General features: G+C 45.2%; 1 protein-coding gene across 1 annotated transcript; it reads right to left on the bottom strand.

The window, feature by feature from the left end:
• Positions 1 to 8,006: 8,006 nt before the first annotated feature.
• Positions 8,007 to 11,136, bottom strand: OTUD1 (OTU deubiquitinase 1). Its single transcript, XM_084868610.1, has one exon. It carries the CDS (start codon positions 10,710 to 10,712, stop codon positions 9,252 to 9,254), a length of 1,461 nt encoding a protein of 486 aa, XP_084724736.1. The 5' UTR covers positions 10,713 to 11,136; the 3' UTR covers positions 8,007 to 9,251.
• Positions 11,137 to 13,834: the final 2,698 nt, after the last annotated feature.

Raw genomic sequence — 13,834 nt, 5'->3', positions numbered from 1 at the left:
ATACATCTGAAATCTCTTTCTTCTTTGTCATGAAATTCTGTATAAGCAATTACTGAGGTTTCTATTTCAGTGTCTGCTGTTTGAGACATAAGCATTGTTTAAATGAGACATGGAAGCATGGAGCAGACTGTCAGATCTCCCTGGGAAGGGAGAAAGGAGTTGGGATGAGATTTACCAAAGAACTTATATGTCTATATGCATAGCTCATGGACACAGACTATAGTGAGGTGAAGACCTAGGGTGGGGTGGGAGCCAGGCAGAGAGGGGCAATGGGGGAAACTTGGGGACATCTGTAATACTCTCAACAATATTAAGTAAGTAATTAATAAGTAAAACATAATTGTGTCCTAGGTTTGGCATTTTTCAGCAAGATGGTAAAGACAGTGAAGTGACAGCTAAGAATTTCCTGACCAAATTCTTTCACTTCTTTCATTCCTATTACATCACCAGTAGAGCTCATATTTCACTGTAAGAAACAAAAAGTAAATGTTTCCTAATTGTCATTAAACTGAAAGCCTTATTTGAGTTTATTTTGGCTGCACACTTGTTACGTGACACATTGGTATGAATTCCCTTTACAGTTACTGTTCTGTATACTACTGTTTTGTACCTTAATAATCTAAGAAATAGAGCCACATTGTCCAGTCCTAAATTATTCAGATAACTTCTAAGTGGAACATTTGTGTAAATGTGATTATTACTGCATGCATACGTCACTGAGGCTACCTCTATATATATTACCAACCTACTTGGCCTCAACACTTGCTAAAATCATTCCAGTTAAAGTTAAAAGTATAAAATGCTGGGGGAGGGAGGTTCTACTTGAACTGCTTTTTTAAAATATAAAATGCACGAATACCAAGGGAATTATTTTAAGTTATTGTCTATTTGACGGCATATTAATGCAGGGTGTCTACAAACTCTATTCAACCACTCTAATCAATATGAGGGGAAAATACTCTTCTTTCATGGATAAAGAAGGGAAAGCCAGGATAAAGATGATAAACTTATTTACCCCATGTAGATGTAATACACATTCATTAAAGAAGTATGAGGTAGAAGAAATTCAAAAGAGCAGTAAAATTTGTACTGAAACTGTCTGTGTGCACTATAATTTGGAGTCTTCAATGAAAACCAGATATTTGAATTACCTCATAATTAGCACATGTTGGTGAACCAGAAAACTAACTAAAAAAATGCATAAGCAAAAGGAAAACAGTGGCAGGCACATCCTATCTAATAAAAGAGTAATATGCAAATTAAGCATCACTCAATAAACAATATGGCTGCCCCCATGTGGTCAAAGATCCTGCCCATATGTGGACACAAGATGGCCACCACAAGATGGCCAGCAGGGGAGGACAGTTGGGGGAGACCAGGCCAGAAGGGAAAGGCAGTTGGGGGTGACCAGGCTGGCAGGGAAAGGCAGTTAGGGGCAACCAGGCTGCCAGGGGAGGGCAGTTCGGGCGACCAGGCCTGCAGGGGAGGGCAGTTAAGGGCAATCAGGTTGGCAGGGGAGCAATTAGGCATCAATCAGGCTGCAGGAGAGTGGTTAGGGGATGATCAGGCTGGCAGGCAGAATTGGTTAGGGGCAATCAGGCAGCCAAGCAGTCAAGCTGTTGAGAGCAAGCCATTGGATTGTGAAAGGGATGTATGACTGCCCTCGAGGGGTCCCAAATTGGAGAGGGTGCAGGATGGTCTGAGGGACATACACACACACACACACACACACACACACACACACGCATGCGCACACACACACACACACACCATGCACAAATTTCATGCACCAAGCCTTTAGTACTTGCTATAAAGGTTACAAATGGCAGAAAAGAAGCAAAACATTAACCAGACAATGACAAATCAACCCCAATTTTGACATTGTTTTGATTTAATATACCAATACACACATTCAAAGGTCCCTTAATCAGACAAATTCAGTATTTCCAGGAAGAGAAAAAAAATCCATACTAATAAAAGGGTAATATACTAATTAGACCAGGTCGACCAGACATCTCCTGGAGACCAACTTCCTTCCAGACAGTTAGGGGGTGACCAGGCCAGGAGGAGGGCAATTAGGGGGCAACCAAATTGGTAGGGGGGCAGTTAGGGGTTAATCAGGCCAGCAGGGGACCAGTTAGGGGGTGATCAGGCAGGCAGGTAGAGTGGTTAGGGACAATCAGGCAGGCCAGCAGGGGAGCAGTTAGGGGGGTGGCCAGGCTGGCAGAGGGGCAGTTAGGGTGTGACCAGGCCAGCAAGCAGAGGCAGTTAGGGGTGATCAGGCAGGGAGGCAGGCAAGCAGTTAGGAGCCAGTGGTCCTGGATTACGAGAGGGATGGGGCCTAAACCAGCAGTCGGACATCCCCCAAGGAGTCCCAGATTGAAGAGGGTGTACCAGGCCTCTAGTAAAAAATAAAGATGAAGGGAAAAAAGTTCTCAGGGTGACCAAAAATTACAGCTGAAACACTCATAGCAGGGCATTCTGAAAACCCATTCCCTTGTCAATTCTGACAAGCATGTCTGTTGGTGTCTCTAATTCAACATAGGAATTCATATGTGAATCAGAGCTAGAAAGTGACAATGAGAAAAAAAATCAGAATCTGAAGGAGAGACAGGAAAGTATAAAATACAAAGATAAAAGTCTTAGCACTCCAAGATCCTTTAAAGTACATAGGGACTGTCACATCTCAGCAATCTACTAAGGCTTCAAGGCCCTATACCCATGTCATCAGGAGAACCCCAAGTTAGTAAGGGAACATTCAATTATATTCAGTTATGTAAAAAGGCAAATAAGTGTACCATAGATTGCTTCTTAAATAATTTTATCAAAACTATCATAGAATAATTGTCACTGACCTATTTACAGTAAGAGGAAATGCACTGATTTTCCCCCCTAATAGTTCTGTTTTGACCTGATCCATGGTACTTGTCAAAGCGTATTAACTGTATAAACACGTAACCAGTACTATTAAACAAAAGAGTCCTAAAATATGCTTAAAATCTATACACTTTCTTCCCAACCAGGTTATAGAAAGATAACATAGCAAAAACTAGGAATGGAGTAGAATGGACTTGGAATGGATGTAACCCCCTAAGCAAGTCAGAACAACACCTTCAAAACCACTTCAGATTAATAGAATTAATACTCTTAAATAATTTTTCTTGGTTCAGTTCTTAAGATTTCTGCAAGATAACACAAAAATAAAATCAGTAAATTCTAATTTTTGGTTTCAAAACCTAGTTTTCTATTATAGAACTCAATATTTTAATATCTTTTAATTTCAGTTTAAAATGCTCAGAATTTGTCAGTTATAATCCCCAGTAATTTTATAGTAAAATCATTTTTATTTAATTTCCCATTGACCAACTAAGTATTTCCAAAGCTCTCCCTTATTTTCCTTTAACTTATTCCTTCATTCAGCAAATATTTACTAAGCATCTACTCTGCTAGGTACTGTGTTAGAACCCAGGTATTCAACAGGAGACATAATAAAGTCTATACCTAGTGAGCTTAGTTTATTTGGGGAATTAAGCAATTAAATACCATCTAGTTTCTCTAATAGGATTATCTGTTGTCATTCTCATTATTACCAGTGGCTTGGTTCATGGATTCATGCACAATGAAAGAAAATTAATTAGAAAAAATATTTTCATATCACTATTTGCCCTTTCTTACAATAGAAGTGTCAGAGATGAAAGAAAATTACTAAAATGTATATGAAATCTTCCCCTTGTCAGAGTCTAGGGCAAGCCGAGGGACCCAGAGTCAAGTCCCTGCCCACCCGCATGCGTCTCAAAATCCTGTGAGACCCAGACTCGCTGGCCCCACCCGCATTGGGAAAGATCCAGACCTAGCTGGCCCCACCCCCCATCAAGCCCCGCTGGCAGGGGACATAGCCTAAGGCCCCCCAGCCTGGCACTGGAACAGGTGGTACAGCCCAAGGTCCCCGGTGAAGCCACATCAGAAAGGGGGTGCAGCCTTAGGTCCCCCACCCTGGCCTGGCACCATGCAGCCTCAGGTCCCTGCTGATCACTCGTTATGGCTCCTTACAGGAACCCTGCCTCCACTGTGGGCACAGTCATGATGGAGAGTCAATTTGCATATCTCCTCTTAATTATATAGGATAAACTTGCTTATATTAGAACTGCTTTCTGATTTAACTAAACTTTTTCCAGCCCAGTGAAGCACCCCAACTTCTCTTTCAGGTAATTTTCAGCAACACAGAAGTAAATATCAACACGAAAGAGATTATTATTGTAGATCACCCAGGGAGAACAGAGGGTAAAATATTTAACTACAGCAGTGTTTGACTATATTCTACATAGTGAGAAAACCTGGTCATTTTCAAGGTACACCATTTCTTCTTTTCAGTTGGGTCAAGTTTCTAAACTTTCTAAATCTCCATTTTCTGGCTAATGAAAAGAAAATAGGATTTGACCAAATCTCCTATCTACCTACTCCAGGACTTCTGTGAGGATCAAATGAGATGAGGGATGGGAAAAAACTTCATATACATTTAAAGCATGAAATGTTTGCACCTGGCTATACAGCAAGTTGTGTTCCTGGGTTGAAGAAACTCCAAGGCTGCTAGTTGCTAAGGGGAGGAAGCTGGGTGTTGCTGTGTGACATCAGTACCTAGTGCCCACAGTCATCTTTTCCGGGCTGATCTGGGCTGTGGGCCACATTTTGTGCCATGGGGTCTTGGCAGCGTTGGCTGCGATTTGGTGAGGTGTCATCCCAGCGTGGTGGTGGGGCCTGTGTCCCACATGGGGAAAGCTGAGTGTTGCTTTGGGGGTGCCAGGTCCACGGTGCCATTTCTTTGTAAATGGCCAGTGCACATCATGGCAGCTCCTGCATTGAGTGTCTGCTCCCTGGTGGTCAGTGGGTGTCATAGCGACGGGTCAGATGGCCAGAGTTAGCATATTAGCCTTTTATATACATATATATATATATATATATATATATATATATATATATATGTTCCCAAGTATACTGTTCCCATCAACTAACAGATTAATAAAGCCACTGAGACAGTTACAGACATTCTAGAGATGTCCAAAACAATTTCATGACAAATAACTTAAATATGAACATTACACATTTGAAGTACATATATTCTTGCATTTATTCAATACATTTACCTATCAAATGATCATATATCCAAAGATTTGAAATTTTTCTTCTCTAAAGCTTTTCCTCCATATGAAAACCATGATAGAAGAATGTACTTTTCTCATTTATTAGGAAAAATATGTAAAATAAAATTACTAAAGTAATGGGATTGAAACTGAAACGTGGGGTATTGAGTCCATTCATTGTCTTACAAAGTCAAAGAATGATGTAGTAGACAACAACCGTTAGCAGCGCCAAAGCATAGAGAGAAGCCAGTCCTGGAAAAGGGGGCATCTGAGGTTCCAGAAACAAGCCAGTGTTCAAAACTTCCTTTCCATCCTACAGTTGAGAGTTCAGCATTCAAGCTAATTAAAGTCTATTAGCCCATGTGTGGAGGCCCACATGGCCATAAGCCACGTGAGCAAGGGGGAGGCCCGCATGGCCATAAGCCACGTGAGCAAGGGGGATGCCCACATCCCCTGCCATTAACCCAAGAATCTAGCACTCTGGGAGAGAGAAGCACCAAGCTTTGTTGTATAATATATAATATATGCTTGTTAGTTGCTAATTGATCCTTTCAAACGATTTTGAATTAGCAACATCCTTGGGATTAGTTTCTTTCTATCTGTGACTGGTAATCTGCAAGCTGCCTGTCTTAGCAACATTCACACATTTTAAATCTCATGTCTCCCAGGTGCACCCTTCCATCCTCGCCCAGTTGGGGTATCTTAGTAACTCCACCTAGTTGGGTTCCTGGTTTTACTTCGTTTCCCTCTCCTCCCCCTCCCCCATGGTGCTTGTCCCTACCTAGCTTTCTTCTGTGACCTCAGGATTGCTTCAGGATCTTTCTCCCCCCTCCCCCCCCCCTCCAGTACAGAAATTATTAAGAAAACATTGCAACAAAAATATTTACCCAAGCTGAGGCTAATTCTGATGTTCAAGGGATATTAAGGCATTTCCTCTCTATAAAATGTGGCCAAGCATATGAATTACAAGTACATAAAATATCACATGTATATGTCCACTTACCAATTGGTGGTTTACTGCTCAATTAAATGACTAAAATGAGTAATTTTATCTTAGAGAAAAAAATTTGAGTGAAAAATGAACAAGATTCAAGAAATTAGGTTTTTGCCAAAATGTTGGAAGTACTAAACCATTTTAGTTTTTAAATGTGAGCTATTTGCTTTTAGCAAACAGAATACTTCTCTTTTAGCTTAAAGGAATAGCTCACATTTCCCCCTCTTTGCTCAAGTCTTCAGTGACCCAAGACTGCTACTGCTAAAAATGTAAAACCAGTATAGCAGTAGACAATACATATTAAGTATAAGGGAATAATGCATAGATTTCTTTTTTTTAATTTATTTTTTATTTCAGAAAGGAAGAGATGGAGACAAAAACATCAATGATGAAAATCATGGATCAGCCGAAACCGGTTTGGCTCAGTGGTAGAGCGTCGGCCTGCGGACTGAAAGGTCCCGGGTTTGATTCCGGTCAGGGGCATGTGCATTGGTTGCGGGCACATCCCCAGTGGGGGGTGTGCGGGAGGCAGCTGGTCGATGTTTCTCTCTCATCGACGTTTCTAGCTCTCTCTCTCCCTTCTCTCTGTAAAAAATCAATAAAATATATTAAAAAAAAAAAAAAAGAAAAGAAAGAAAAAATCATGGATCAGCTGCTTTCCGAACGCTCCCCTCACCTCTCCCTGGCCAGGAACTGAGCCCCTACTTGGAATCAAACCATCTCCTGGCTCACTGGTCCATGAACCATGGGGCCACACCAGCCAGGCCAGGCTCATACTACATTTTTTCTTCAAAAAAATTAAGCCATAGAAAGAGGAAGGGAAAGACCATTTAGGAAAGACAACTAAAAGAACATGCTGCCATACAATATGAACTTAGGACCCATTTAATTTTATTTAAAAACATCACCTTGAGAATATAAATCAAGGACGTAGGATCCTAATTTTAAAATGAAAAAGAACAAAGTAACCTATTTTAAATACTAATGCTCTTTAGGAAATTATACCTAATTAATCTCTGGCTCTGTGTGTGTTTATTAAGTATCCCCAAATTTTGAAAAGTCTCGATAGACCCAGTAGTGCTGACTTTATATAGCTCTAAATAAAGTGGAGAAAAGTGTAAGAACCGTAATTAGCCAGATGACTCATGTAAAATAATTTTTCTTATCAAGTTACATAATTAGTGAAGCCATGAAGTAAACTTTACCTTCCCTAAAAAACCAAAAATGCATGATCAGTTAACATTTAAACCTTCGACAAATTATCTTTCCTTGATGATCAATGGCATCATTCCAAAAATGTGGTTAAGCAATGAACTCCAACTCTATTCAATTGTGTCTGTTACCATGACACCTAAACAATCAACTGAAAAGTAAAAACATCACAAGCTGTTTTTATTCTGCAATAACATACCCAGGATTATGTATACAGGTGCACTTCTCAACTAAATCTGATAACGTATCTTAAAATTTGTAGATTCCCATGGTCTTAGAAGGCCAGACTAAATAGATTAGGGCACTGCTTTATCTACCCTTTCAAACATTAAAACCTATGCTAAGAGCGAATGGAACACAAAATCATAATTAAACACTGTGCTGGTTAAGAATACTTGCACTTCCCTGTTCATTACTCAATAGGTACACCTAAAACTTTAGACAGGAATTATAATTAGAAATAATGAGAGCATTTTTAGTTACTGTACCTTTATTTTATGTTAGACTTATTCTTTGAAATTACTAATGATTATCCAATCCTGTTCATGTGAGAACTTAAAAAAACCTCTCTTGTATCTGTGACCTCTTTACACATGAAAAAAACTGTGTAGATACAAAAAAGTTTCCTACAGATATGACTTTATATAAAAACTGGCCAAACATTTAAGTAAAACTATGCATTTTATTCATTCATTCCACCCAGCTGAGAATTGCTCTATTGTACAAATACAGTATTGTACAAAAAAATCACAAAATGTTACAAAATAAAAAAGTACAAACTGCATTATTTAATAAATATGACTAAAAGTAGTTAAGTGGAAATGAGATAGATTTTAGTTTGGAAACATTGTTTGACCCAGCAAACTGTACAAGCTCTGTTTACAGGCATTTTTATTTGTACATAATACAGGGCAATTCTATTTTTCCTTTTGAAAGAATTTAAAGACTTAATATTCAGAATATTAAAACAACAGTCTCCTGCTATAAAATAACTGCAAAGGTTGGTTCGAGGCATCCATCCTATTAGTTTTCAAATCTCAGTTGAATCCAAAAGCTATAAAAAGCAGGAGGCTTATCACAAAGTTTTACACCATGTTAAAATTCTTTTACAACAAAATGACAAATATAAATAAAAACGACTGAGAGCACCAATCTACTCTAAACATTAATCAGAATAATTTACCACTCTGCCTTCAGCAAATATCAGACTTTCATTCAAGTAAGAGCTGGCACTATCTCTTAAAGAAAAAAAGAAGAAGAAAAAAAAGTCTTCCCATAATTTCCCCTTACATATTATTTCTCTTTAAAAGGTTGACCATTTCTATAAAAATAATGATTTCAAAAACAAATGTTTCATCAAAATGGAATGGGCCAATCATCTGATAACATGAACACATCAATCTCCATTTGAAAAAGTATCTAAGAATTGTAAAATTCATCAACATAAAAATTACTAAATCACAAACTTGATTCGAATAAGCTTCATATAAAGCACTTTTCTGGGTTTATGCCAGAAAGCTGTCAAAACGGAACACGTCATAGATGAAGTTACACCAAATTTTTTTAAATGTTGTGCAAAAATACCTTTTTATAGAAAATAGATTACCAGGAATGAACAAATATATACACTGTGAGAAATTAGCTTGCAAATTAAGTAGTGCTGACTTTATACAGCAAATTATAAATAGCAGTAGGATCGTACAAAGCTATCATGAAGCATCATTTCGGTGCCCAGCAACCTTCAGCTCTGAGAAAACATTCAAAATTTTGAAAAAAGGTTAAGGCATTTACACCTACAGTAACCTGCCATTAACTTTAAAAGTGCTATTACCCTGATTAGAGTTCATGTAATTCTCCAAACACAAATCGTGGGTGCACTTTTCCCAGGGTGTAGGTTCGCAGACACTTCAAGAGCATGCGTTTTGTTCGATATACATTTTGGAGAGGGAGATGGCCATGGACTTGGCGAGTTCTTCGTCGCGTTTCCTCTGCACTTGAGTCTGTTTGCACCAGTTGTCATACTCCGGGTTGGGGTAGGAGTGATCAAACACCGCATCATAATGTCCGTTGCTGAGCCAACTGAGCCAAATGCTGGGCCTGAGCGAATCCTCGGGGCCCAGGTAGTGGATCATAGTGGACACCGTGGGGCTCTCCAGCCTCCCGCCAGTCGTTAGGTGGATGTTCACGTTCAGCATCTGCCCCATGGCCAGCAGCTCGGGGTAGCCGGCCCAGGCCCCGTCCTGCGCGGCGGCGATGATGAACTCGCCCACGTCGCCCTCGATGAGGGGCCCGAAGTGGTCCAGGTGGTCGGCGATGTAGTGCACCGTCTGCTCCCGCAGCTCCTGGTGCAGGCTCTGGTGCCCGTACATGGTCTTGCTGACGGCGCGGTAGAGGCAGTTGCCGTCGGGGATGATGTGGAAGCGGTACTTGTTCCTCTGCCGCAGGTACTTGTCCTGCCGCTCCACCTCCGCCAGGTACAGGGCCAGCTTCTCGTCCCGGGCGTCCGGCCGGGAGGCGAGGGCCGCGGCCGCCTCGGGGGCGCCGTTCTGGGCGGCCTCTCCGCTCCGGGCCGCCGCGGCGGGGGGCTCGGGCTCGGGGGCCGGCCGCCGCCGCGCCTCGTCCGCGCCGGGAGGGTCGCTGCGGTCGCCGGGCCGGTCCCAGCCCCGAAGAAGACTCCTGTCCGCCGGGTGCTCCTCGCCCCACGGGCCGGGGCCGGGCTCCGCCGGGCTCCCCGGAGGCGGCGCGGCTCCGCGGTGCTTGGCGGCGGCCAGGGCCTGGCGGTGCTCGCTCAGTCGGAAGTTTCGGTCCGGGGGGACCTCCCGGGCTGCGTCCGGGGGGCCCGCGGGCTCGGGGCCGTCGGGCCGCAGCAGCTCCTCCAGGAGCCAGGCCGAGGAGCCGCGCCGCGGCGGGGCCGGGGCGGTGGGCGCCGGGGCCAGCAGGAGGCAGCGGCCGCGCGGGGCGGGCGCGGCGGCGGGCTCGGGCCCGGGCAGCAGGCGGCGGTCGGCGGCGCCCAGGGCCCGCACGGTGATCTGCGCCGTGGACGTGAAGTGCGGGGGCAGCGGCGGCTTGCAGGACCCGCCGGGCGGGCCGGCGGCGGCGGCGGAGGAGGGCGCGGCGGCCCCGGACACCATTTCGAAGCAGGAGAAGGCGGGCATCTTGGCGGCGGCGGCGGCGGCTTCCCGGGGCTCGGCGGCCGCGGCGGGCTGGCACTCACCGGTCTCGGGCTCGGGCGCGCCGCCGGCGGGCCCCGGGGGCGGCTGCACGGAGACCCTGAAGGGGGCGGCGGCGGGCGGCGGCGCGGGCGCGGCGGCCGTGGGACCCGGGCCCCCGGCGGGGTAGTGGGTGCAGACGCTGCTGTAGAGCTGCATGTCCCTGCCCGCCGCGCCGCGGCCCCTTATAGGCGCGGCGAGCCCGGGTGCGGGGGACACACCCTCCAGGCCCGGGGGAGGGGGCCGGCCGGGCGCGATGACCCAGGACCCCTAGAATAGAAATGATCCGAGAAGAGCCGCCGGACGCCCGCGGAGAGCCGCAAATAGCGCCCGGGTCCCCGCCAAATTCCTGCTGCGCCACAGGCAAAGCGCGGTGGGGGCGGGGAGGGAACGCGCGCCCGACCCCTGCCGGTGTGCTGGGCCAGAAGGCTCGGGGCGCCGCGCCCGCTGCCGCTGCTCCGGCCCCGGCGGCCGCTGGGGACTCGGAGGAAGCCGCCCGCCCCGCAGGAGCGCGTCCCGCCCGCGAAGAGGAGCCGTGCAGGGCGCGCGCGGAGGGGCGGGGAGGCGGGGCCGCGGTTGTTTACCTCAGGCCGCGCGGCCGCGTCACGTGGGCCACGCTGGAATGCGCGGCGGGTCCCGGCGCCCATTCAGCCGCGCGGGCTCGCCCCGCCCCCCGATCAAGCCCCGCCCCGTTTGGGCGTAGTCTGGGGCTTGGTCCGCGGCGCTAGAGAAAGCGCGTGGGCGGGGCGCCCCAGGGAGAGCGCGGAGGGAGGCTCGGGCGCCTGCGCAGTCAAGGAATTCCCGGCCCAGGCCGGCGCGCCTCCGGGGCCGCTTCCGGTTCCTCAGCCACAGGTGTCCGCGACGCGCTGCTGCAGGGCCGGTGGCAGTCTGGGACGAGCTAGAACGCTTTGCAAGCTTGAGTTTCGGAGGAAACTTTCGGGCGCCCTAGGCCTATGGAGGTCGCAGCGCTGCCTCAAAACTTGCCCGACCCACCCTTCCCTCTTGCCACCGCTGTCTTCATTTTCCATTGTTAGGATCAGAAGGTTCAAGTCCTGTGACACCACCCATTGTCCCCAGCACCTTGCTGCCCTGCTAAACATAAACTTTTGCACCCCCTAGTCTGTGTGACTGGCATATAGATGACATGGGAGGAAGCAAGCCTTTCAAACAGCCTTTAGAAATACCAAGTGTCTAACGACCTCCAGCCTTTTGAAAATAGGTTGCGGTTGTAACCTTAAATGTCATTGGCAATGTGGAGGGAGAGGGTCACAGGGTCCTGCTGTGGGCCAAGGCCTGGTCCAACTGTATTAACTGCACCTTACTGATAAGGGAAAACCGGACTATTCATATGATCAACCATATGTCGACTATATAGAATCGAGCAGCTTTTGAGCGGTGATCAAATGCCAAATTAGCAGGTCTTATCCTACCATGTTAGAGGTGGAGAAATGGCTGTACGTCATGGCATACTCCTTTCTCCGCCCTTCAGCTGAAATGTAAATTCCACGGATTAAAAGATTTTGTCTTGTCCCCTATTATAGTTACATCTCCAAGCACAGTGCCTGGCACACATAGCTGGGGCTAATTACTAATTACGGAATGAATTAATGGAAAATGAGTTCCCAAGGTTTCTCAGACGGTGGTAGAGAAGTCAGAATGATGAATCCCAGTCTCCTGATCCTAACCAGGGCTTTAGTTTGCCTGAGGGGTGGGGTGTGACTGGCAGGATCCCACCAGTAGCCCCTTGCATAAATCACTCCAACCTGTTAGGTAAGTCAACTAAGAAGATAAAACAACTGTCATTTCAATTTCTGGTGACTACCCTGTTGGGACCTTTTTAGCCCCCTTGGCTAACTAGATAGGAATATTAGATTTCATCGCTGCATTTTTGTGGGTATCTGTTGCTCTGTGATTAAGCACTGAAATGGAATTCTTCCTTTACTCTTTCTGTACCTGGTGTTCTGAAACAGAAGTCAAGACAATTAACAATAAAATAATCCTCAAATAATATTTACTGAGTATCCATTGTGTGCCCAGCAGAGCTAGCATAACAGGAGCCTGGAAGCATAACAGGAGCCTGGAGGAAGATAAAGAAACTATTATAAATATTTAAAATCTAAAGTAAGAAGTCATTTTAACAGGAATCATCACAGGAAAAAAAAAATTAGCATTAGATGCACAGAGGACAGACTAGGTGTGATGTAACCAATGGGTAACAGACAGATATAAACAAAAACGTGAAGATTCAAAACTTTAACATACTGTAAGGCTTCCCGTGCTTTTAGATTGTGTGGGGAACGTGGACTATGTAAATCTGCACGTTCACTATTGGAATCAGTGTCCACCCTTTATCTTAATCTGAAGTGTCTTTCTGGAGGAAATGATAGTTCAGGAAACTCAAAGGAATGTGTCTCCATCCTTGGACGTGGGAGTTGTGTCCCGCCCTTGGAGTCTAAAAGAAGACAAGGCTTTACCCAGGAGAGCGAAGACATTAGAATGAGAAAGCAAGAGAGGAAATCCGATTCTTTCATTCTCCATCTGAAAAGAATTACTAATCATCCCATTCTGGAAAATCATCTGTCCAGCATATTTTGGTGGTGTGCAGAAATCTGGCAGAACTTTAGAAAAACAGGATTCTAAACCAAAGTTGCAGTTATTGAATAGGCTAGAAAAACAGGAAATTCAGCAGTTATCAAACAAACAGTAGGGCAAGACAACCAATGTTTAAAACAAAAAGGATGGGCTAGCCAGTGTGGGCCAGTGGTTTTGCCTCTACCCAGGAACCAAAAGGTCACTAGTTTGATTTCCAGTCAGGGCAGATGCCTGGATTGCAGGCTCAATCCCCAATAGGGGGCAGGATCCAATGAAGTTTTTATCCCATCAATGTTTTCTATCTCTCTATCCCTAATCCTTCCTCTCTCTCTAAAACATATTTTTTAAAAAGGACAGGCATTTGATGTATGAATATTTATTGAATACCTGTTATGCTCCCAGCATAGTGCCAATTATAGAAAATTCAGAAGCAGATTCTGTCCTGCAGCCCAGACAGCAGAAACCTAAGACATCTTTATAAAAGAAGACCAGCCAGGCCAGTGTTGCTCAATGGTTAGCATAGACTTATGAACCAGGAAGTCATGGTTTGATTCCTGGTGAGGGAACATGCAAGCTCAATCCCCAGTGAGGGCTGTGCAGGAGGCAGCTGATCAATGATTCTCTCTCATCATTGATGTCTCTATCTCTCTTTTCCTCTCTGAAATCAATAAGAATATATTTTAAGATTG

Source organism: Pipistrellus hanaki (assembly GCF_964339955.1).
Source record: "Pipistrellus hanaki genome assembly, chromosome: 1".
In the NCBI taxonomy this organism is placed as follows: Eukaryota; Metazoa; Chordata; class Mammalia; order Chiroptera; family Vespertilionidae; genus Pipistrellus; species Pipistrellus hanaki.
Note: the sequence above shows the minus strand (reverse complement) of the source record. Positions and strands in the feature narration are given on the sequence as shown.